Source organism: Manacus vitellinus, unplaced genomic scaffold, assembly GCF_001715985.3.
Source record: "Manacus vitellinus isolate BGI_N305 unplaced genomic scaffold, ASM171598v3 scaffold_41_pilon, whole genome shotgun sequence".
NCBI lineage: Eukaryota > Metazoa > Chordata > Aves > Passeriformes > Pipridae > Manacus > Manacus vitellinus.
This window is the reverse complement of record NW_021940545.1, coordinates 6,266,152-6,289,889: the sequence shown is the minus strand read 5'-3', so window position 1 is coordinate 6,289,889 and position 23,738 is coordinate 6,266,152. Positions and strand designations below refer to the sequence as shown.

At 59.0% G+C, this 23,738-nt stretch overlaps 3 protein-coding genes across 3 annotated transcripts in view; 1 reads left to right on the top strand and 2 right to left on the bottom strand.

Annotated features, from left to right (window-relative positions):
- Positions 1-495: 495 nt before the first annotated feature.
- On the bottom strand, positions 496-13,339 carry PCSK7 (proprotein convertase subtilisin/kexin type 7). Its single transcript, XM_018078699.2, has 15 exons — positions 12,845-13,339; positions 12,311-12,445; positions 11,751-11,916; positions 10,695-10,785; positions 10,096-10,150; positions 8,859-8,997; positions 8,193-8,293; positions 5,924-6,091; positions 4,767-4,874; positions 3,743-3,845; positions 2,803-2,959; positions 2,597-2,691; positions 2,383-2,476; positions 2,001-2,118; positions 496-1,846 (listed from the first exon to the last, which is right to left on the bottom strand). The coding sequence occupies exons 1-15, from the start codon at positions 13,307-13,309 to the stop codon at positions 1,442-1,444; spliced, it is 2,400 nt and encodes a 799-aa protein (XP_017934188.2). The 5' UTR covers positions 13,310-13,339; the 3' UTR covers positions 496-1,441.
- A 1,470-nt stretch (positions 13,340-14,809) lies between these two features.
- Positions 14,810-22,434, top strand: RNF214 (ring finger protein 214). Its single transcript, XM_018078694.2, has 14 exons — positions 14,810-14,851; positions 15,726-15,785; positions 16,159-16,299; positions 16,568-16,707; positions 17,207-17,275; positions 18,076-18,172; positions 18,434-18,522; positions 18,957-19,059; positions 19,451-19,549; positions 19,838-20,214; positions 20,646-20,781; positions 21,012-21,119; positions 21,424-21,519; positions 22,179-22,434. Exons 3-14 carry the CDS (start codon positions 16,165-16,167, stop codon positions 22,242-22,244), a joined length of 1,515 nt encoding a protein of 504 aa, XP_017934183.1. The 5' UTR covers positions 14,810-14,851; positions 15,726-15,785; positions 16,159-16,164; the 3' UTR covers positions 22,245-22,434.
- A 1,037-nt stretch (positions 22,435-23,471) lies between these two features.
- The window catches only part of BACE1 (beta-secretase 1), a 7,480-nt gene continuing 7,213 nt past the window's right edge, over positions 23,472-23,738 (bottom strand). The window contains exon 10 of the mRNA XM_029962074.1: positions 23,472-23,596. Within this exon, the coding sequence (XP_029817934.1) occupies positions 23,472-23,596 (125 nt within the window). The remainder of the gene's footprint in view (positions 23,597-23,738) is intronic.

The window sequence follows — 23,738 nt, the reverse complement described above, 5'->3', positions numbered from 1 at the left end:
AGATCCCTGCGAACGGGGAGAAAGAGAGAATTGGGCCTCGGTTTTGTACTTGGTTTTTGTCGAAATTAAAAGGTTATATTCATCTAGTTGTGGCCTGACGAGGTTTCCTCCCGCCTGGCTGGTGACTCTGGAAAAGCTGAAGCCACCCTCCCTAAAAGGCCATGGCTGCTCCTTCTTCCAGCTCTGAACTGGGAAAACCACAGCTGGGGATCAGGCTTTCCCTGCCCGGCTTGGAAGACTCTGCCCTCTCCCCCCTGAAGCTCAACACCCACCTTTCTCCTCACTGCTTCCAACACTCTGGCCCAGCCCTTGCATCCCCCTGCCTGGAGCAGCTCCCGTTATCCCAGCTCCTGGAGCAGGGCATGGAGGGCTCACGGCCCCCACAGACCCACACCCCAACACTGGGTCCCCCCCGGTGCTGGGAGGGGATGGGTGACGCATTTTTCCACAGTGAGGAAGCTCTGGGAGAGCAGAGGAGTGACGGATGGGGGAGAGGAGGGTTTTTCAGGCTTTATTTGGAAAGCTACACAAAAGGGCTTTGCTGATTAAAAAACAAACCCCAGCCTTAAAAAAATAAACCACCAAACCCAAAGACATGTGAACAAGCCAACCCTGCTCAGAGAGCCACTGCCAGAGCAACTCATCCTCCCCTCCCTGGCCCAAACCAGGCATTGCTCCCGGCTTTGTCCCTCCTGGATGGGGAGGGAGATCTGGGACAGTGGCCCCAGTGAGCTCTGCTGCCAGAGGGACTCCTGTGCCCACCGTTGCAGGAACAGCCTCATCCTGCCACCCAAACAGGCCTGTTCCTGCTTCCCCAGCCCCACAGCTGCTCCATGCCCAGGGGAGAGGAGGAACCAGCAGGATCAGAGCACAGGGGACAGGGAGAAGCGCTGGTTGGAAATGAGTAAAGTAGCTCCCTGCTGGGATAACTGGTGGGTAGAGGCCACTGCCAGCCCAGTGGGCAGGAAACTGCCAGTGCTGTGGGGTCCCTGCCTGGAGAGGTACCTTCCAGGGGCCCTGCCAGGTTTTCCAGGCTCTCTGCAGAAATCAGGGACAAAGGGACACGTAGTGCCTGCGCTGCCAGGCTTGGGAGCAGTGGCGTGAAGGGGGTTGGTGTGGAGCTCTGCCACAGCTGCCAGGCTCCCAGCAGGAATGGCACAGGGCCCTGCTCCACACACAGCAGGGACCTCTGAGTGCCTTGCAGGACAGGCTCCCTCAGGAAGGGGTTTAAGGCTTGCTTTGTTTTCCAGAGCGAGGGAAGGGGAGCTCCCCTTCCAGTACCATCACTCTTTTTTCCTTGTTTCCGAGCCACTTCCAACACCACCTTCCACAGAACACAGTGGCAACGGTCCACGCTGGCTCAGGAATGAGTCTGTGCTGCCTGTGCCCAGGAGGGTCGTACCACAGGGGAGGGCCCCAGCCCAGCCCAGCCCAGCCCCAGTCAGCACGGCCGGTGCTCCCTGTCCTCCAGGAGGAGCTCAGCCGGTGCCTCCCGGCCCAGGTATCCCGCTCCAGCAGGAGCTGCCTCGTGGAAGCTCACAGCTCTGCCATTGCTGGGAAGTTCAGGGTGGGTGGGGGTCCAGGACCCCTCCTCCCCATCCCGGGCAGGCTCTGGGTGCTCACACTCCATCTCGGCCTCCTCCACGTCCTTCTCCCGGTACAGCGGCACCGACTCCATCTCCAGGCCGCTCTCCAGGGCTCGGTGCTTCCCGCCCTGCTGGTACCACCTGCAGCTGGGGGAGCTGGAGCAGGCCAGGTCCAGCCCCACGTCGTTCCTCGTCAGGCAAACCTCCAGCATGTAGTAGAAAGTCCAGAACACGGCGAAGCATCCCAAGAGCAGGAGGGTCTACGGAGGGGAAACCCCTTGAGAAACGCCACCCTCGACCCCCCCGAGCCCTGCCCACTGCCCAGCAGAGGGGTCACAGTGTCCCAGGCAGGGTCCTGCTCCTCCAGCCCATCCTGGGGGATACAGGGACCCCCTGGCTCGCAGGCAGGCTCACCTTGAGGGTGTTGGCTGTGATGGTGTAGTGCTGCTCCTCGGGGATGTCCAGCCCCGGGGGACAGGGCAGGGAGAAGTTGCTGCTCAGGTACTGCCCACTCATGGCTTCCTCCAGCAGCCTGGGGACAGAGGCACCCTGTGCAGGTCCTGCAGGCAGAGGGGCTCCAGGGAGGGTCCCAAATGCCCACCAAGGGTCTGCAGTGCCTCTTTCAGCAAACAGTGCTGTGTTCTGCAGCCCACGGCTGCCCTGTGAGGTGTGAGGGCTCCTGCCATGCACCTTGCAGCAACACGGCTCCACCGAGCAGCACCTGCTCACAGGTATGGGCAACACCCCTCAGCCTCCTGCTCCTGCTCCCCACCAAGCCAGGACTGTGGTGCCCTACCTGTGCCGTTCCCTCATCTCTGCCGGGGACCAGGAGGAGCCGTACAGGGTCAGCTGCCACTGCTTTAAGGTGCCAGGCCTCAGGCTCTCATCTCCTGGGGAAGAAGCAGGTTGGTCCAGCGGGGAACTCTCCCAAGTGATGAGCTGGCAGCTGCCTGGGACATGGCCCAGAGCTGCCACCCCCCCGGGAGTGTCCCCTGGCAGGCAGGACTCACCGATGTCCCTGACGAGCAGCCTGTACGTGCCCTGCGCCCCCTCGCCCCAGCACCGCACCGTGGAGAAGGTCCAGTCAGAGAAGCCATTGGGGTCCCTGCCAAGGGGTGAGGGGAAACGACCCATGAGAGGGTCATGGAGCCTGAGCCACGAGGCTGACACAGGCCCCGGGGTCCTGCCCTCCCCAGCCTGACCCCTCGGTGCTTACGAGTCCATGCTCCGGGTGGTCCCAATCAGGGACATCATCCCACTGGGGCAGAAGAGCCTGATCTCCAGGTTGCCACGGCGGGGGTGGGTTATGGTGACAGTGACTGCCACATGCTCCAGGGTCCTCATGCCAGACAGCTCCAGGTCAGCGGTGGTGACTGGGAGAGGGTGACAGGGTTTGCTGAGGCTGGTGGCCAACATGGAGTCCCCACTCCCAGCCAGCCCCATTTAACAGGACCTGTGTGGGACTGGGAGGAGAGACTAGGTGTCTAGGCTCCCTGATCCCATTTCAAACCACTCCCAGTCCCACGGATCCTCACAGCCCCAGAGCTGCCAACCACAGCCCAGGGAGCCTGGCATGCTCCAGAGTGAGCTGTGGCTATGGCAGGGCCTGCTCCTGGCAGGTGGGTGCTCCCTGGGTGCACCTCTGCCAGCAATACAGCTGGGACAGTGAGAGGTGCAGGGCCAGGCTCCCAGGACCAGCATCTCCAGTGAGGCATGGAGGGGGAATGTGCTCAGCCTCAGGGCAAGGAGCTGTGCCCAGCAGAGCCAGGAGCTGCAGGGGGGCCGGGAAGGGCTTGGGCCGAGCTCTCCTTCCCACTGGTAGCAGCCTGAGCAGCGCCTTGTTGATGTGGACAGGGCTGGCCAAGTCGGGAGCTGGAGCATTACCTAAAATGGTCAAAGGCAGTGGAGCGGGTCTGGCTGCTGCCCAGCCCTGTCTGGCTCCCCAAACACATCAGTCCATGGGATGGGGTTATGGGGAGGGGACGGCAGCAACAGGCAGATCCCCTGGGGAAGGGCAGCGGAAAGAGAAGAAAAAGCCCAGGCAGCCCAGCACTTAACCCCTTCGTGGCCTCACACAGCCCAGGGCTGCTCCTGCCCTGCTGGATCCTGGCCTGGGTGTGTGCAGCACGTGCTCTCCATGGCACACCTGCTCTTACCATTCCAGGCGACCTCCAGCTCCCGTGGGAGCAGGGGGATGCTCCTGCCCTCCTTCAGCACAGGGCTCATGTACGAGGCGAGGTATGGGACAGACTCCCAGATCTGCCAGGGGGAAGGGAGAGGATTCAGCATGAATTGCACCCTCCCTGCACATCCATCCCTCACTCTCCTGGGGCTCTCACAAGCTGCTTCTGGATGTGGGCCCAGGCCAAGGGGCCTCTCCCAATGCTGTTTTGGGGCACGCAGACCTGGGCAGCACACACACTGGGTGGTGTGAGCACTCTGGGGATGGAAGCGGTGCCCACACACCCAGGAGAGCTGGAGGGGGGTGAGTAAGACTTGGGACTCCCCAGCTCTGGGTCTGTCCCCACCATCACCCGAGTGGCTTTGAGTGGTTACTCGAGGCCATCCCATTCCAGCTCTGGACACAGTGGGGCAGGAAGGGGGAGCAGTGTGGAAGTCCCCGTGGCACTGGGGGCACGGCTGGCAGTGGCAGTGACCCAGCACAGCTGCTCAGCACTCCACACACGAGCTGGGACCAAGTGCCAAAGGGACGTGCCCGGGTCTCCGTGCGAGCGGAGCAGGAAGAGACGGGGAATGCCGCTGCTGCTCCGACCACAGCACTCCCTGGAGCTGCCAGCTGAGAACACCCTGCTTCTCAGGGCAGGACACCCTCCCTGCAGCCACTGTGGAGGGAGGGAGGAAGGTGCTGGGGCTGCTGACAAAAGTCCCCCCACTGTGAATCAGAGCTGTGGGCTCCCGGCAGCACAGCTCTCACCATGGCTATATATAGTGCTGGAGAGCAGCAGCCCGGGGCAGCTCTCAGGCACTGCCAAAAGCCTCATGACTTCATACCAAAAGCAGCCTCAGAGCCAGGGCCAGCAGGATGGTGGCCAAAGCACTGGCCCTGAACGGCAGCAGTGTCACCCCACGGCGTTGCCAGGACAGGATGTGTCCCAGCCGCTGGGCTGGGCTGGGCTGCTCTACCTGCCCAGAGGGCAGGTCTGGGAAGGAGGGAATTACCTTGGCAGCGTTGACCAGCCTCCAGGCGTTCAGCAGGCCAAAGCCATGCTGATGGCTGTGGCTGAAGCCTGCCTGGTTCGTGTCCCACTTAGCGTGACGGTCCTCGTACTGCAAAGAAACACGGGGTGCTCTGGTTACCCTGGGGGACTGTCAGCCCTGAAACCCAAAGGGAACCAGGCCTGAAGGGAAAGAGGCTCAGACACATCCCACAGTGGCAGGGAAGCAAACCCACATGGCCTTATTAGAAAGAAACAGGTTGTCCTTTGTTTGAAACAAATCCCAGGACAAACTGGCTTCCCAGCACCTCAGAAAGGAAATAGAGCAGCACGAAAGGGCACAAATGCCTCTGCTCTGAAACATCCCAGCTGCTCCCTGCTGCCCAAGCCACAGCCTGTGGGATGGCAGAAGCCTTGGAGAGAAGGAACTGAGCCCTTTAAATCAATAGGAGCTGGGGCAGGACAGATCTGAGTCCCATCACTTAGTGGGCTGTAGTGCTCCGGCAACACTGGCTTGGAGTTATGGAAAACACTGCCCCATGCCAAGGTGAGCCCAGCATCAGCTGGACACGGACTCCTGCTCCCCAGTGGGGTGTGGAAGAAGCCCCATCCCTAAACCAAACTGGGCAGCTCCAGCCAGTTCCTACTCCTGCTCTGGGCAGCAAAGCTGTGCGGGAGCTGAGGCCAAAGGAAGGGCTGGGTTTGCTGCCCAGCTCCCTATTGTGGCTGTTTCTAGGAGCCCGGCTCTCTGGAGAGCCCAGGAAAGGCCAGAGCAGGGCAGAGCTCCTTGCTTTCCCACTGCATGGACCATGGGATGACATTGCAGAGATGGCTGGGCCAGCCCATCACACACACCTGATCCCAGGGCCTGAGCTCCTGGAACCTGCTGAGCCCCTGGAAGACCCCTACGCTGGCAGATGGAGGCATTCCTGCAGCAAATACCCCATTTATTATCATGACAGAGGAAAATGCCTCAGCCACATTCCTGGAAGGAACGAGGGGTGAGGGGAAAACACAATCTCCTCGCTGGGAGCCAGACGAGCGAGAGATTTATGGAGGGGCCGCAGACGTAAACACGGATACAGCAGGGCCTTGGCCTTCCTGCAGCATCCCTGAGGGGCAGAGGAGGGAGGGAAGGGGTGGGGAGGGAGGGCTCCTCACCTTGGTGGCAGTGAAGACGATGATGTGCTGCACGTCCCGCCAGGTGAGGCAGGGCCGCACCTGCAGCATCAGCGCGATCATCCCGGCTGCCAGCGGGGCGGCCGCAGACGTGCCCGTGTGACCCTCCGTGCAGCCCGTGCCCTTCTGCAAATCCCAGTCCGTTGTCACCTGCAGAGGAAGAGGAGAGGTGCCTCTGTCAGGCCTCTTTGCCCTGCTGGGGTGGCTGGGACAGGTACTGGAGTACTGGAGCACACGGCCCCGGCCCTGAGCTGTGTCCTCGCCACCCCGGCTCCACCAGCAGCCCCTGCTCAGCCTGTGACACAGCTGTCCCTGCTCACAGCCAGCCAGCAAAGGTCCTGGGAGCCCCTCACTGCAGGGGCAGTGATGCCAGCTGGGAAGCAATGAATGGGAACAGTTCCCTTTGGAGAGAGAGAGGAATTGGGTCTAACTAAGCATCTTTGTGGGAAACTCCTGGCAGACACAGTTTGGGACCTTCCTTATGCTCACTGTTGACCGCAGTGTCACTCCAACACAACCAGGCTGCAGAGGGGCCACATGGAGTGCAGAGCACACAGAGCCTAAAAAGAGGTATTGGGAGGTTCCCAAATTATGCCACCTCACTGCAAACCAAGTGCATCCACCTCCAAGTGCTCCCTGTGGGGATAAAGCCCAAAACCTGGAGGGTGAAAGGCTCCAGCTCGTGCTGGGACTCTGCGTGTCCCACACAGAACACCCTGAGAGCACAAACTTTCAGTGGGAAGCACAGAGAGTGCCAGAAGCTGTATTAAATTCTTCCCATTAAGGAAACCACACAAAGTTTATGGTCTGGTAAAAGAAAAAAAATGGAGCAGATGGCTGCAGAGATGTTAACTCTGACACCACTGCAGCGAGCTCCAGGCTGTTCAGAAGCTGACTGCACTCCTGAAAAAGGGGGTGTTTGGGTTAGTGCATGGCACAGGATCACGGTATGGGATGTCTCTGTGGCACATGCCGTTCCTAGGCTACGTGTGGATCTTGTCCTGGCTCCCCCATGGAATGCCAGCTCCCGTGTTAGTGTCCCACAAGGCCAGTATTCGAAATAAACGTGCATTTGAGACCTTCAAAGCACTCACACCAGGCTTGGGAAAGCCAGTCATCAGCCCACAAGCTTGGAACTCCTGGTGGAATGCAGCAGAGCCCTCACTGGGTTGCTGTTCCCTTTTTTCCTAATGTCAGTACTTTCCAAACCAGCCTGGGACAACTTAAGCTATTTCTGAAAGGAAAAATCATCTCAATTCTGGGTTTTACTTTCCCTGTGGCAGCTTGTGCTGTGCTCTGGCTGGGCATGGATCCCTGCCCTGGCTCTGGGCTGCAGGAGGAGCTTGGTGAGTCCCAACCAGGTGGCTGAGGATCCCAGGCTCTCCCTGTTCCCCTGGTTTACCCAGCATGCAGGGAAGCCTGTTTGACAAGCCTGGATTCACCTCCTCTGTGGCAAGCACAGAGCCACAGCAGCAAGTCCCTACTCCCAAGAGCACACCAGCAGACCCCCTGAGATCCCCAAGCACACACTGAGGTGCTGATCTCCACTTGGCTGCCTCATCAGCTTTGCCAGGGAAGTACTTTTGGGAAATACCTGTCCTGACAGGAGATCCTCCAAGCCAGGGACAACACAACCCCAAACATCAGGCCTGGGAGCCAGCAACATTTCTTCCCAGTTGCCCCAAGGTGGGTGGGCTCTGTAGATCCTGCTGGCACCACAGGACAGGAAGGGGTCACACTATGGGGTGGAGGCAGCCTGACAGCCCCCCACAGGCACCAGCACCAAGGGAGGGAAGGGCTGGGTCAGGCCTGTGGTGGGGAAAACAGCCCTGGCTGCTTGGCTCAGGCAAAAAGGACATTTTGTTGACAAGAAGTCATTTTTTGGCAAAAGAAGGAAAAGCTGATAAAAATATTCTGAAAAATTCAGCAGGGAGAGGCCCACGTGCCAGAGCAGAGCAGGAGCTGTGGTCAAGCGGCTTAAAGAGCCCGAGGCTGCTCCCTGCACTCCCTGCTCCCACAGCCCCTTGGAGCAGGAGCCAGGGAGGGTGGCTGGGCAGGTGTGGGGCAGCTCCCACAGAGCTGAGAAACAGGAACCTCCCTCTGAGAGCACTCTTTGTGCAGGACCTGGACAAAAGGCACCTCTGCTCCCCGGCTCACGGAGGAATCGCGTGGCGGTCAGGAGGGACAGAGCGTCGTCCTGGCTGTTCCAGGTGTGTGCAGGAGGACACAGCTGCCTTGTGTGGGTACTCACAATGCTCCTCATCATCTTGTCCCCACCACTGAAGGTCACGGCCAGCATGGAGGCACATTCCTCGGCATAGAACGGCATGGAGCCCGTCTCATCCACTGCTCCTGGGAAAACGGGAAAGGCATGGATTGCATGAAACCTGCTTTGCTTCAACTGCTGAAAGTCAAGGTGACAATGCCCTGAGAGCCTCTCCTGCCAGCTGTGCTCTTCCAGGGGCTGGGAGCTGGGTAGGGAAATTAGAACCAAGCCTGTATTTTTTTCCCGCCTGGAAGATCTACAGGAAAGGCAGCAACGATAAATAACCTTTCACTGTGCTCAGTGTCACACAGATCTACCCCTACTGCAGCTTGGATTACACGTTTCTCCTCTAGCACGAGTGATGGGAATGCTGCATGTCAGGTCATTCCCTGAACAAGGCAGTACGTCACAGCCCCAGGAGGGAGGCCTGGACACAGGCAGGAATTCCCCTGGCCTCCTCTTTCTCTGTGGGTCAAAAGCAAACTGCAGGCTTGAGGGCTGAAGCCCTACACACTGCCATGCTCGTTCCCAGACCCTTTCCCACAGATTCCCACTACCCAGCCATCTCCTAGCCGGGCAGGTTGTGTGTTTTTGGGATGATCTCGCTGTTGCACGCTGGGAAGGAAGGAGCCAGGAGACGCAGGCACTCACCTATGGTGACAGTGTAGATGGAGTTGGCGTACCCATCGTAGTTGCAGTTGTCACTGTGCTGGCCACCGTTCCCACTGGCCACCACGAAGATGCTCCCGAAGCCGCGGCGGCCGGCGATGACCCCGTGCTGCAGGGCAGCCTGGGACAGGGAACCATGCTCAGGCCAAGGGGGCTCTTCCCGTGCCCTCCCCTGCTGATCCCGGTGGTTCCTGCCAGCAGCCACGTGTGGCTCTGAGCCAGGGGGATCAGAGCTCCTCACATGTGGCCACTGCCCTTCTGAGAGGGCCCAGCCCCACAGACACTGCTGAGAAACACAGCACTGCCAGCCCCACCTGGAATTGCACTTCCAGCCTGATGCCTCACCCAGACATCCTTCCCACCCAGGGAAAGGACATATCTGATGGACCAGCAGGAACCCAATCCCACTGGAATTGAACCCCCCTGCTCTCCCTCCCTCTGGCAGATGAAGGTACATTCTGCCCTCCCAGCTCTGCTGTGGCACAGAGAGCTCTGCCTGTGCTCTGTGTCCCAGAGCTTGTTCCAGCTGTCTCTGCATGCAGGAAGAGAATACATTAACTTGCAGAACTGGAAACCATTTGTTATGGTGAATGGGCAGCTCAGTTGTCAGGGCTGCTCCAAACAGCGCAGTAACTGCTGAATTGTGGTTGGAAAAGCACAGCAGAAGAGCAATGGAGCAGAACCACACCCCAGTGCCGGTTTTGGGGCCCCCTCAGTGAACCCTCACCGTGGCACAGGTAGACCAGCCACATTTTGCAGCACAGCAGCTGTGAGAGAGCCTCAATGGCCTGGGAAGGAGCAGCCTCAGCTCTGACTCTTCCTCCCACTGCAATCCCACTCCCCTTTCCTGTTCCCAGCATCCAAAGGCATGCTCCCTGCCTCGAGAACCACCCTCAGCACTGGGAATGCTCAGTGTCCTGAGCAGAGATCATCCTGTGGGTTGCAAAAGTTGTCACAATAATACCACAGGTTGCGAAAGAGCATTTTCCTGCTGGGACCAGCCTCTCCTTAGAAAGCTCATCCCACACTGCCTGAACGCCACTGCATCACCTCTCCCGACCACACAGAGACAGGTGACACCTCTGCTGGCAGCCATGGACACAAACAGACGTGCACAGTGTCACAGCAACGTCCCTGCATGCCTGTCCAGGCAAGCAAGAAACCACAAGCCCTGGAGGGCCCTCCCAGGGCCACCTGTGCTGCTGGGGCTGCTTTTTACCTTTCCCAGTTGATGGGGGCCATCCACGGTTTTCCCGTCGTCATCGGGACCCCAGCTGGAAAGAGAGACACCGTGAAGTGACAGCCCCAGGAGTCACAGGCAGCAACTCCTCCTGCCACTACAGCGAGCTACGGGCAGCCAGCAGCTGCTCCAGCAGCACGACTGGGATCGGGGAGCACTGTGCTTTCCCAGCCATCAGGATGGCCCCTCGCTGCTGCGAGATCGCTGTCGTGTTTGCACTGTGCCCCTGGGTCAGATTCCAGTGGACAAAATGTTTGATTTCTATTTAACAACACATTCCAGTCCCCGTCACACGGCTCAGCCGGGGCTGCCTGACCACAGTGGGGGGCAGAGTGTCCCCTCCAGCTCAGACAGCCCAGGGGACGTGCTGCAGCAGCACGCAGAAGGAGATCTCACAACTGCAGCCGCTGTGCAGAGCCCAGGGCAGCTCTCCAGGAAGAGGATTTTGGTGCTCTCTGGAGCCACGGGAGGATGGGAGCTGGTGTGAACACTCAGCCACGAGCTGTGTTCTGTCCCCAGGCAGATCAGGGCCCACATGGGTCTGCTGGGTGCCAGCTCAGGGTGTCCTTGGGGCTCACCTGCAGCTGTAGATGTCGTTGATCTGATAGTGCTTGTTGAAGGCGATGGCCTCCATGCTGTCCGTGAGGGGCCCATCCAGCACTCGGATGCCTGCGGGACAAAGGACAAGGAAAGTGACCCACGTGGGTCAGTGAGCTGGATGAACTGCAAACAAACTCCTGGCTCAAGGCTGCCCCTGCAAGGCTGGTCCAGCTTTGGAGGGCTGAGGCCTGAAACAGTGCTGGGTAAACCCTCCCTGCTCCCTGTGCTGGGGTTACGTGATGAGCTCATCTCTGCTTCTGCCAGCTGGGAGCCTCTGCTGGCTGGAGCTCTGGGACCCTCCTGTGCCACCATCAGGGTGGGTGCTCAGGGAGGGAGGGAGCCCAGGGCAGGGGTGCAGAGATCCCTACAGTGCCCCTGGGAGAGCCCTGACCCCCAGCACCCTGCTGTCCCCTCAGGGATCATGGTGTGACCAGGTATGGACAGAACCACATCCCAGCATCACTGTCCCTGCCCTGCCAGGGACACGCCCTGCCTGGCACACAGACCTCCCCTTCCTCTACAAAGGAGCACAGGAGTTTGGAGACAGCCAAGGACACACACACATTCCCTGGCCCTGCAGAGGAGATGCAGCACTGGCCCTTCACCCCATCCATCCCCACGAGGCAGAGTCGAGACCAGGGGCTGGGGGAGGTGGGGGGCTGGCCAAGATTGGCTTCCCCGGGGCCTCCAGACACAGCCTGCAGCCTGCACAGCAGCAGGCACGTTGTGGCATGACTGCCTGGCCCAGCCTGCGTGGTACGGCTGCTCTGCCAAAAGCTCCGCAGATGGGCAGGCCAGGAGCACTCCAGAACACTGGAAAAGCTGCCACACCCACACCTATCCTGCTCTGCCGGGAGCCGTATCCTCTGGAGAGGAGCTCAGGCAGGCACCGGGCCCTCCCTGCGACAGCCCCAACCAGCCTGAGCAAGGCACTGCTGACTCAGAGCTGTCCCAGCCCACGGAGCCGTGTCCAGCCCCACGGAGCTGGAGGTGAGACGTGCCGGGCACCTCGGGGTGCCACAGCCTGCAGGTACCTGCGATGCGGCTCCCGTAGGCAACTCCCACCGTGCAGAAGCTGTTGTTTGGCACAGCCGCGATCTCCCCGGCGCAGCGGGTCCCGTGGTGGTTCCCGTTCTCCTCGTCGGGGTGAGGCATAGGGTCGGGGTCGTTGGAATTCAAGTCATAGCTGCCTTCTGGGCTCTGAAAACAGACCCACAGTCACGACTCGGGGCTCTCTCTCTCCTCAGTTTGGGAAAAGCAGGAGTTAAGAGCACGCTGCAAGGGCTGAAACACAGCCTGGGAGTCACCAGAACTTCCAGGCTGCTTCCACACGGGGCTGCAGCTCAACACTGCTATCTGCTGCCCTGGGGAAGGGACCAACCGAGGCAGCTTCAGCCACTGCTGCAGGGCAGAGGGAGACCAGCTGCAGCGTAGCACAAAGGCAGGTAACCCTGAAACCTGGGTGCAAAATCTCCCAGGAAAGGTCTGCCGCTGGCAATTCCCGCCCTGGCTGAGCCCAGGGTCTCACACGCTCACGTCACACTGCCCAGCCTCCAGCCTGCCCTTTGGCCTCCCAGCTCGGAGCAGGACTCACGTAGTTTGGCTGTATGTCCTTGATGGTGTGCTCCACACCGTCGTCCACCACCACCACCGTCACGCCGTGCCCCGTCACGTTCCGCTCCCACACGCCCGTGACGTTGATGTCCTTCCCGGGGCTCTTACGGTTGTTCTAAGAGCCAGAAAGGACAGTGAGGGGACAGGGTCAGTGGTGAGGGGTGCACTGGTTATGTGTGGGGCCACGGCCAGCATGGGAAGGAGTCACAGGACACCCGGGGAGATTGTTTGAGGTGGACAGTGAGGAACACTCCTCAAGCCACGAAGAGGAGTGCACAGTGTGCTCCGGCCAAACCTCTCTGCCCACCCCAGTGCCATGAGTGCACAACCAGCCACGGCAGCTGCCTCCTCCTGCTATCAGGGCGAGCACACAACAGGCAAGGTGAGCTCTCACTGTGCTCCCTCCTCACCAGAGAACAGAAAGAGGCTGTTTTGCCTCCCGTGTGACAGCTCACTCGTGGCCACACAAACAGCCTGAGCCTGCGAGCACAGCAGGAGCCGGAAAACCACTCACCAGATGCCACTGCTGGGGGTATTTGGGATCGTTAAAGTGCAGGCTGCGCTTGGAGCGCTTCAGAAGCTTCTGTTCCGAGTGCCACCGCACGCTGTCGTGCTGTGCAAACAAAGTGTCCACCGACCTCCTTATTGCCTCGGGCTCACTCCCCGCGCCCTCGGGCTGGTAGGCGAGGAGGTAATGGCCCTTGAGCTCCCCGACACGGCCCATGTTCACCAGCCCCGCAGTCCGGGCCAGCTCCTCTGCCCGCTGCTCCAGCTCCTCCTCGGGCGCATCCAGGCTGACGGCCCACGTCAGCTTGCCGTGGTGGCCCTCAGTGTCCGGAGAGCACTGCCCGCCGCAGGCTGCTCCGGCCGGCGAGGCGAGGGGGATCCAGGCGGCGCTCAGCCAAAGGCACGTGTGGATGCAGAGCGTGGCCTCCATCCCTGCGCTCCATAGCGGCACTCCCTGCCTCCAATGCGGCATCAGACAGGCGGGCTGGAACGGCAGAAACGAGACTGGTGAGAGTGTCCTTGGACGAGGAATGGGGAGGCCGCACCTGAAGGTCCCACAGAGCCCCACGCTCCTGGAAGGCAACGCCAGCACACCTGGGCTTGCCATCAACCCCGTCCAGGGGAACTCCAGCCGAGGAGTTCCTTCCCAGCGGTGCAGCACAGGAGGCGCACCCAGGCTGGGCAGGGATCGATCCCAACCCTGCCCTGCCCGCCGGGGGTGCAGCCCCGGGCTGGCAGAAGGAGACACTTCCTCCTCTCGCCGTGGCACCGCAGGAAACTGCCACGAAACTCCCGAAGCGCAGATCCCCAGGAACAACCACCGCGGGCAATGCCACGCTCCGTGGGCAGCCCAGAGCCGGTTCCTCTTCTGCGGGGGCACCGCCGAACTCCGCGGGGGAGGACGGACCTGCTCCGCGGACGGAGGAACCCGCTTTCACCCGGCACGGGGGGAAATCACCGCCGAGCCCTGTCCGAACCCCTGTTCCACGAACCACGGCAGCGCACGGAGGGGGAAACACCTCCGGAGATCCCGCACCCGTGGAAGTGCCCGGAGCTCGGCACCCCCTGGCCCCCGGTCCTGCCCCGAGCCTCTGGTACAACTCGCCCCGTGCTGGACACCGATGTCCAGCTCTCCCTCCCCAGAGGAAGGGCTTTCCGTGACCCCGCAGGAGCGGCACCTGCGCGCCCGCTAGCAACTCGGCGGGACACGGCGGAGAGTCACCGCAGGGGCAGCGCATCCCGCGCGCCTCACAATCCCCCACCCTCCATCGCCCCGCGGAGCCGCGCCGGGACCGCCCCGCGTCACCCTGCGGCCCGCGCCGTGCCGTGCCGCGGTGCCCGGGGCTCTGGCACCGGGCATCGAGGCCGCCGCCGGCGAACGCCCCGGAGGCCGCTGACAAGCGGCGTCAGCATCCTGCTCGCGGGCGCGGCAGGAAGGGGCGGGCGAGCGGCGGGGCGCGGGTGCGAGCGCTACAACGCCGCGTGCCGCCCGGTGCCCCTCACCGCCCTGCTGCGGTGCCGCCGCGCCCGGCCCGGGCCGCTCCCGCCCCAGCTCCGCAGCCGCCCCCTGCATGGCGCTGAGCAGGCGGCTAGGCGACGGCCCCAGACCCCAGCCCGCGCTCTCTGCGAGCCCGGCCCCGCCGCGCGTAGCCTACGCAGGTAACTGGAGGGGCAGCGGGAAGGGGATGGAGCGGGGATGGTAGCGGGGTATGGAGCGGGGTGGAGCGGGATGGAGCGAGCGCTGGCAGGGCGTGAACCGTATGTGGCTCGTTCGCGCGCAGCGGGAACCACCAGCTGCTCCACCACCGGAGAGCCCGCGGCGAGCCCGGCGCCGGCGCGGCGGGCGGACCCCGCGGGGCCCCTGCACGGCTCCCTGCCAGGGGCGGCGATGGGGAGCCCGGGGCCGGCGGCGGCGGAGGCGCGGCGGGCAGAAGGCGGAAGCGGCGGCCGAGGAGCCGGGCGACGAGGAGGAGGCGGGCGTCCGGCGCGGCCGTCGCAGAACATCGCGGTGCAGGTGGGTGCGGGTCCCCCGGGGCTGTTCGGGTTTGTGGTGTGCGGGGAGAGGTCCCTGAAAGGCCGTTTCGGGAGCCTGGAGGGCAAAGAACTGGGTAAGTCGAGGCTGGAGGGTAAAACACATCCATACCTGGAGCCTTACAGCTGCTGCTGTGACTGTGGCCTTGTGGTTTGAACAGTCTTTAATTAATATTTAAATTAAAATTTGGCCCCATTGAGGTTGCATCTGGAGTGCTGCGTCCATTTCTGAGCTCCCCAGTGCAAGAAAGACAAGGAGCTACTGGAGAGGGTCCAGCAGGGACCACAAAGATAATTAGGGGTCTGGAGCAACTCTCTGATGGGGAGAGACTGTGGGAGCTGGGCCTTGTTAGTCCAGAGAAGAGAAGACTGAGAGGGAATCTCATTAATGCATATAAATATCTCAAAGGTGGGTGCCAAGAGGATGGTGCCAGACTCTTTTGGTGGTGCCCAGCGAGAGGGCGGGGAGCAATGGCCATAAACTAAAACACAAGAAGTTTCATCTCAGCTTGAGGAGGAACTTCTTTCCATGAAGGGTGGCAGAGCACTGGAACAGCTGCCCAGGGAGGGTGTGGAGACATTCCAAACCCACCTGGATGTGTTCCTGTGTCATGTACTCCAGGTGACCCTGCCTTGGCAGAGAGGTCGGACCAGACGACCTGCAGAGGTCCCTTCCAACTCCAGCTGTTCTCTGATTCTATGAAAAGAATAAAATAAGGGTTGCTTAAGTGGCCAGTCAGAATCCAGGGCAGGTTATTCCCCCACCACTGGTGTTTCTCCAGGGCTGGCTGATTATCTGGCCAGCCTTGGAGGTTTCTCAGGGGTGAGGGTCTGACTGTCACCATCTCCCTTCACAGACCGACTTCAAGGCGGCCGATGCGGACGTGAACACGGACCAGGATATCGAGAAGAACTTGGTGGGTACCAAGGTCCAGGCTCAGCCACTCAGGCTCCCAGGCTGCTGCTCCTGGGCAAAGCAGCTGAAGCTGCTCTTCCCATTTTTTGCTTGTCAAAATAGAATCATCAAGGTTGGGAAAGACTTTCAAGATCATCAGAATACCAGCCTTAAAGTCCTTAAGCTGTCCTTGTTACAGGAGGAAATGCAGCACCAGCTGCAGCTTCGAGCAGTGTATCCCTTTGTCTTTTCCAATCTAGAGAGCCTGAGCTGTGAAAGTGGAAACCACTTATCTGTGGTTCTTTTCATGGCTCTTACACAGTGCTGAGCTTTCCTGCGTCCCTTTAGCTTGAGGGAAGGGCAAGGTTCTCCCTAAATTTCACTCTCCACTGCAGGACAAGATGATGTCTGAGCGGGCGTTGCTGAAGGAGCGCTACCAGGAGGTGTTGGACAAACAGAGGCAGGTGGAGAATCAGCTGCAGGTCCAGCTTAAGCAGCTCCAGCAGCGGAGGGAAGAGGAGATGAAGAACCACCAGGTATCTGGTGAAGTCCTGTTTTTGTTTAACCTTCCCTTTAGTTAATTTTAAAATCCTTATGAAGAGGCAGAGAACTTGTGGTCCAGAGTGTCTGTCTCCTGAGTTTCCTCATAATAACCCATATATATCTTGACTGGATCTGCAAAAAAGAAAGAGTTGGCTGTGTAATCTCACTGATCAATTAATTTAAAATAATAATGGGTCTTAAATCAAAGCCATTACTTGGGAATTTTGCTCCGTATTTGCATGATGCTTTTTTTCACTCCAGGAGATCCTGAAAGCAATTCAGGACGTTACAATCAAGCGAGAAGAGACAAAGAAGAAGATGGAGAAAGAAAAGAAAGAATTCCTGCAGAAAGAGCAGGATCTGAAAGCTGAAATTGAGAAACTCTGTGAGAAAGGAAGAAGGTATTCGTATGGAGAAAAGTGTTTGTTTCTGGGGGGAGAAGGTTTTGCTTAACCCTGATGTTTACCTGATGGAGCAAAGAGCTTTAAACTCTTTGGAAGCAAGGAGTATTTAGGATGGCCCTGTATGTGAATTTGCACTTTTATTCTGTCACGTCATAGAGGTTGATTTCTTTTATTCTGAGGGCTCAGTGCTGAGTTTGGGTAAAGCTCCTTCAGTGATGGCTCCAAGTCCTCAGCCCCTTTCTCCCCTGAGTGGGCATTGCAGGGCACATGCTGCTGGAGGGGCACAGCTCCCTGGCTGAGCCTGGTTCTGTGCCCCAGCCTTTGTGCCGTGTCATGGGACTGCAGGATTTGTGCTCTGGAGGGTGTTGGTGGCTGTTTTCCCACACAGAGTGGAGCTGTCCCAGCCCATGGTGTGCAGGGATGTGCCAGGAGGGGTTTGAGCGTGGGCCCTGCACCGTCCTGACTCCAGCTGTGCTGTCCTGTTCCTCCTGTGCAGGTTGCTGAAGGAGCAGGAGGAGAAGGAAAACAAGATTGCTTCTCTGATCGCGGAGCAGTCCGATGAGAAGTAAGGCTCTTATCCATTACCTGATTAATGCTGCTCAGTGCACTTCTCCTTCCTGTCATTTTGCTGTGGAGTGAATCTGATGCTCCTGGTGGGATAGAGAGAACGATCCAGCAGTGCTGGCCAGTTATGTACTCTAAGGGTTTTATTTCCTCTTCCAGCATCGGGTCTCTGGATTAAATCCTCTTTGATCCTGGTCACAAGCAGGCTCCTGGATACTTGTGACATAAAGATCCCATAAGATTAAAGTTTGTGCTTGGTGGATTGACTCAGCTTGTAACTGCTACCTCTGAATTTCAACTTCCCAGAACTAGGGCAGACTGATTTCCCTGTCTGTTCCCCACAGATGCCCAGCTACACTAAACTCTGGCGTGCTGGGGCATTTAAAGCTGGGCAGAGAAGCTCCAGATCTAGTTGCTCCCACGGCACAGGTGGAAATGCCCAGCTTTGAACTTCTCCAGGATAGTTCCATGTGCTGCTTAGGTTGGTTCCTGGGTCAGACCTGTGCACCCTGCTCTGGAATCGGACTGAATTCCAGGGGGAATTCCCCTCTTCTCGTTTTGCCCGGTGTGTTTGCACACTGGTTGCCTGCGTGCTCTGGAACAGCTCACTCCTGGCACAGTAACCTCTGCAGCCCAGGGTGCACAGTGCCTGGTGTCATGGTCTGGAAGCTGCTGATCTTCCACAGTTCCACCCCATGCAGAGCTCCTGGGATCGATCCCTTTGTGGGAATCTGTCAGCACTCCTGCTCTGTGCCATTCCGGTGCCTGAGCCTAAGGAGACTCCTTCTCTTCTGTGTGCAGGCAGCTGTGGGAGATGGAGCTGGACAAGCTGAAGAACCAGCACAATGAAATCAACAGGAACATTCTTGAGGAGACAGAACGGGCCTGGAAAGCAGAGGTAACTCCTTCCCTGCAAAGTGATTGGTTTGAGATTCCAGATGGTTAAGGGGTGGTTCTGTGAAATCAGGAGCAGTTGAGGGCAAGGCCAAGTCCCACTTTGTGAGACAAGAGGAGGAATAAACAAGTCTCAGTGCAGTAAACATTAGTGGGGAGCAGTGCCTGGTGCACTGAGCATGACTCCTGTGGAGAGATTATGGTCTGGCAGCAAGAAATGAGTCAGTACAGAAACTGCTCTTCATGTGGGGCCTCTCTCCATTAGATCCTGTCCCTGGAGAGCCGGAAGGAGCTGCTGGTGTTGAAACTAGAAGAAGCAGAGAAAGAAGCAGAGCTACACCTCACCTACCTCAAGTGAGTCTGTGCAGTGTCAGGAGTGGCAGGGAGGGTAACTCAGGTGTCTCTACATCCCATCTCCTCTTCCTCTGCTTACACTGGAGGTTGGACTGGAATAGTTCAGGTTTTCCTGAGGGTTTCTTATTAAAACAGTGTGATTCAGTACTGTCACATGAGGGTATGTGGGGCTGTGCTTATCCCCTGTTACTGTTGAGTAACACTACTGAGTAACATCTGCTGAGCACAGTCAGTGAGTGCTGTTGACTGTGGTATCCTTGTGTGTCCCCCAGTCACTCTCTGGTAGCACCACAGGCTCTCCCTTCATGGGGTTCCTCACCCTGGGGTGAGCCCTTCCCACCCAGCTGGATGAGGGGAAGGGAGGAGGTTGTGGGGGGGTTACTTGCTCCCACTTTGCTGTCAGTGAGAGCACAGTTGCAAGTGGGAAAGTTTAGTTGTGCTTGCAGGTCTGCACCACCCACGCTGGAGACGATGAGGCCAAAGCAGGAGTGGGAGATGAGGCTGAACAGGATACGAATGACCAAGGAAAGTGTCCGAGTAAGTCCCTGCTGAACTCTCCCAGCTTAGCAGTGAGCAGTTCTTCACGTCCACACTGCTTTCCATGCCTAGCTTCAACCCTCTCTGGGAGAGGACCGAGCCCCCAAAAAGCTGTGTGCCCAAAAGCATGGCACAGTCAGTCAGCCTTTGCAGGCAGCTGCAGAGATCTTCTGTCTCCTCAGGCTCATGTGTGTGGATCAACCCTGTGGAATGATCTGTGATGGGTTATTGGCAGAGGCACTTAGTTTCTCCCTCTGGGTCCTTATTCATTCTCCTGACTACTGTGGAACCCAGCAGTGCCACTTTAGGACCTGCAGCTGCCCTGGGGCTGAGAATGCCCCAGACTTCCTCAGGTTTGATGAATGTGTCTGTTTTCTTCCCTCTCTGGTAGGATCAATTCAACGACCACATCCAGATGGTGAGGAATGGCACAAAGCTGAGCAGCCTCCCACAGATCCCGACTCCGACGCTGCCACCTCCGCCCTCAGAAGTGAGTGTCTCTCCAGCCCCACGGCAGGGCTGGCCAGGCCCTGGCACAGCCTGCCCGCTGGCCTGGCCCCAGCCCTGCTGTGCTGTCTGTGTGGGATGGTGTGTTCTGGAGCCCTGTGCCCAGTCCCTGCCGTCCCTGCAGAGGAGGGGAAGGGTCTCCTTCCCTTGCCAGCTGCCAGTGACTGCAGTTCGTCCCATCTGTCTGGCTGGGGAGGAGGGCACTCGACTCTGCTTCCAGGTGGGCTTACTCTAACCAGCCTTTCCTTCTTCCCCTGTTTTTCTTTCTCAGACAGATTTCATGCTGACGGCATTCCAGCCCAACCCCTCCCTTGCTCCCCGGCTCCCCTTTCCCATCGGGCCCGTCCCCGTTCCCATGGTCATGCCGAGCGCCGATCCTCGGGCGCTCTCCTTCCCTCTCCTGAACCCCGCCATCTCCAGGCCCAACCAGCCCTCCCCACCACTGCCTGCCTCCCAGGGGAGGAACAGCCCCGTGGTGGCATCGCTCATCGGCACGCACAGCCCTCACATGCCTCCCGCCGCCTCCATCCCTCCTCCGCCCGGCCTGGGCGGGGTGAACGTCACTCCCGAGTTCCACAGGCCCCAGCCGGCCGACAAGCTGGAGAAGCTGCTGGAGAAGTTGTTGACTCGGTTCCCACAGTGCAACAAGTGAGTGCCTGGCCTTGTTCTTCCGGAGAGCAAGGGCTTGTGTGTGTGTGAGATGGGATCAGGGCTCCTCCTGGCGTGTGTGGGATCTGGGTGAAGTGAAGGAAGGCTGAAGGTGTGGAGCAAAGGCTGGTGGTCTCCATCAGATTTGCCACAGTGCTGGGAATGAGAATCTCTTGGAGCTCTGAAGAACATCAGGGATGCCTGGGCACAGCCAGGATCCCCCCTCCTGTCCCTGGGTGTTCCCTGCTCTTTTCCCAACATTTTGGGGAGAGAAGTTCCTCAGCATGTGATTCATCTCACTTGGGAAGGCAGACATTTAGAGCACACGCTCCTCTGCAGTGACACGGCTTCCCCTGGGGCAGGGGTGGCTCCTCGCCAAGGGTCCCTGTCTGTGAGGACTGGGAGCTCTTAGCAGGCTGCTGTCCACACAGGGCCCAGCTCACCAACATCCTGCAGCAGATCAAGACAGCTCGGAAGACCATGGCCGGGCTGACCATGGAGCAGCTGAACCAGCTGGTAGCAGCCAAGCTGGCGGAGCAGCAGGAGCAGGCAGCGGCCGGGGCACAGGTGGGACAGCGTGGGGGCTGCTGGAAGGGGGGCCCTGGGGAGCAGGGAGAGCTGTGCCTGCTCCCTGGATCCCTGCAGAGCTCGGGCTGTGCGTCAGGGCTGTCCCCTGGGCTCCCCTTTCCGCTGACGGCGGCGTAACCAGGGAGCAGTTTTCCCCGGGGTGGCTCGGGGTGACTCGTCTGTCCTTTCCTCCTGGGCTGTTGTGACGTGCCTCCTCTGTCCTGCTGCAGCCCCTCGGCCGGATCAGGGCCCCCATGTTCTCTGCTCCGCTGCCTCAGATCAGCACCCCCGTGTTCCTGCCCCCGGCCCAGGTCGCTTACCCTGGAACAGCGTCACACGTAAGGCTGTTTGGATTCCCTGGTGGAAAGGGGAGGGAGGGAGGGAGCCTGGCTGGGAGGTGGCTGAAGGGATGAGCCCACGGAGCTGGGAGCTCTCTCCCCACACAGCTACTCAGGCTGGTGGGGTGAAGAAAGGATTAGAGGCACAGATCCATTGTGCTTCAGGTTAGGGAAGAGGGGAATGGTGACGAGATGTGTCAGTGGTTCTGTGATGGCAGAGGGGGGGACTGGGCAGCTGAATATGTGATCAGAGCTGAGTGTCTGACTTCCTTGCTCCTTTCTGTTCCCTCACTGCCTCTCCCAGACCCCAGCTGCCTGTAAGCTGTGTCTGATGTGCCAGAAGCTCGTGCAGCCCGGTGACCTTCACCCCATGGCCTGCTCGCACGTGCTGCACAAGGAGGTGAGTGTGTTCCCTGCTGCTCAGGGCTTCCTCCTGATCCTTCCAAGTGCTGATTCCCTTCCTGAGTCCCTGTGGTACTGGCACCTTGCCAAAAGGGGACGATCAATAAACAATTCCTTGCATCCTGTCATCCCATCCTTTCCGTACATGTGGCTGGGCCACTTAAGTGTGGCCATTGGGTGGTGGCTTTAAGAACAGGCTGCCCTTGTTCCTGTCCCTGAGCCTTTCTCATTGCTGTGAGGGTTAGACCCTGGAGCAGGACAGCCTGGAAGGATCTAGAACACAGGGTGAGGGGAGAGACCTGCCACTGCTGCCCAGGTGTCTGGGCTGGGGGGCTGGACAGGAGCTCTTGGGAAGAGGAGGAGACTTTCCTGTCCAGTGGGTCTGGCAGTGGGTCACCTGTGTGGGCAAACCCCTTGTCCCAACAGCTCTGGGGCCTCCAGCAGTGGCCCCTCAAGAAAATGGAAACTCATGTATTGAGGAGGGCCTGATGGTCCTGGAAGGGTGACAGGGGCTCCCTCCTCATGGTAACCTACTGGTGGAGGCTGCCAGGAGCAAAGGAACCTATCCCTGAGAACGAGTGCCCTGGCTGCACTGCTGGGGACAATGACACCTCTGGGTTGTGCCAGTAGCTCTTGCCTAACTCTCTTCTCTTCCAGTGCATCAAATTCTGGGCGCAAACCAACACGAATGACACTTGCCCCTTTTGCCCAAGCCTCAAATGACGGCTGCTGGAACAACGTGGGCCCACGGGAGGAGTTGCTGTGAATAGACAGGATCAGTTCTAAGATTTCTACAGTTCTATATTTATACGATCATGTATACACATGTACATTTTTATTATATAGGTAATGTGTGTATAGAAAGTCTGTATACATACAAATTCATAAATAAAGTGTGTATATTATGCAGTGATTTGCTGCTGCTCCTCATTTCTTAAGTCTGCAGCCTAACTGGCTTCTTCCAAATGAGGGTTAGTGTCACCTGCTTGGTGGGACACTCATGGCTCCTGCAGCTACCTTTTCCCACGTGGATCCCAGCAGCTCCTTTTCCAGGGCCATCCCCCGTGACTGGACGCCTCACCCCCCTCTTGGCAATGAACAGGTTGCAGATGAGGATTTTTTTTTTTTTGTGGTCTTTTTTAATGTCATAATAATTTACCGTGTTAACATTCATTGTTCTTACATAGACACTGGGTTACAGAGTACTGGAGCCTCCAGCGACAGCCCCTGGTCCTGTCCCGTCCCATCCCCTGCTGTCACCGGGCCCTGGGGAGGGAGCAGACGGACACGGCCGTGCTGCAGCTCAGGATAAACCAACCTGTCACAATCCCTGGTTTCCCCTCTCCTCTGCTTTCTCCTAAAGCACGGGCTGAGGCACCAACCCTTTCTCCATGGATTTCGGTGGGATTACGAGGTGCTCAGCACCACTGAAAATCTTGCACTGACTCTCTTAAAAATTTTTTTCCCCCCTACTTTGCAGTCTGCAGCAGGAATTCGGCACTGCTGGAGGCCCCTCTGCCTCGGGGTGGGCCGGGAAGCCCCCCTGGTGCAGCACCTGAGCTCGGCCGCAGATCCTTCTCCGCGCACGCACACGCTGGCAGCGTGTTTTAAGGCAGTGGTCCACAACAGAGTCTCTGGGGTCCTGGGGGTCCTGGGCAGGCACGAGGGTGGGGGAGAGAACGTTGCCCTCTTGCGTGGAGTGGCTGGATGCAGTTTTGGAGCAGGGATGGGGTGGGGGGTGGGTGCTGTGTGAGCGCACTGGGAGTGAGGTGGGACAGTGTGGGGGCTGTTGTGGCGGTGCCCGTGCGAGGGCTGGCTTCCTCCTACACTGCATGTGTTTCCTGGCTCCCTCGCTGCTTTTCCAAAGAAATGTTTATCTGCAGGATTTAGTTAACAAGCTTTACACTCGGTGATTGCTGCGGTCCCTCAGCCTGTCCCCGCCTGACCTGGTCACTCCGCTCCTGCACGTGGCTCCGTGGGGCAGCTGCCAGCTCGGCCCTGGCACTGCAGGTAGGCCCTCTTTGCAATGCCTTTCAATTGTGGAATCTTGGAGTTTAAGCACTTTCCTATCCAGGCTGGAGGCAGAGAAGCAAGGGAATACAGCACTACCACTGCTGCAAGGTCACAGGTGTCTGCCCTGGGGAAGGGACAGCGATCCTGCAGCACGGGGAGGAGGGGAGGGTTGTCCTCACACACTGGAAAATCCTCCCTGTGCTG

Coding starts and splice junctions, on each gene's coding strand:
- PCSK7 (XM_018078699.2), bottom strand. CDS start 13,309: ATGCCGCATTGGAGGCAGGGAGTGCCGCTATGGAGCGCAGGGATGGAG. Junction 12,446..12,844: donor ACCCCCAGCAGTGGCATCTG/GTGAGTGGTTTT, acceptor TCTGGCTCTTAG/AACAACCGTAAGAGCCCCGG. Junction 2,692..2,802: donor ACCACCCGGAGCATGGACTC/GTAAGCACCGAG, acceptor ACCCCTTGGCAG/GGACCCCAATGGCTTCTCTG.
- RNF214 (XM_018078694.2), top strand. CDS start 16,165: ATGATGTCTGAGCGGGCGTTGCTGAAGGAGCGCTACCAGGAGGTGTTG. Junction 18,523..18,956: donor CTACACCTCACCTACCTCAA/GTGAGTCTGTGC, acceptor GGGAAAGTTTAG/TTGTGCTTGCAGGTCTGCAC. Junction 19,550..19,837: donor TGCCACCTCCGCCCTCAGAA/GTGAGTGTCTCT, acceptor TTTCTTTCTCAG/ACAGATTTCATGCTGACGGC.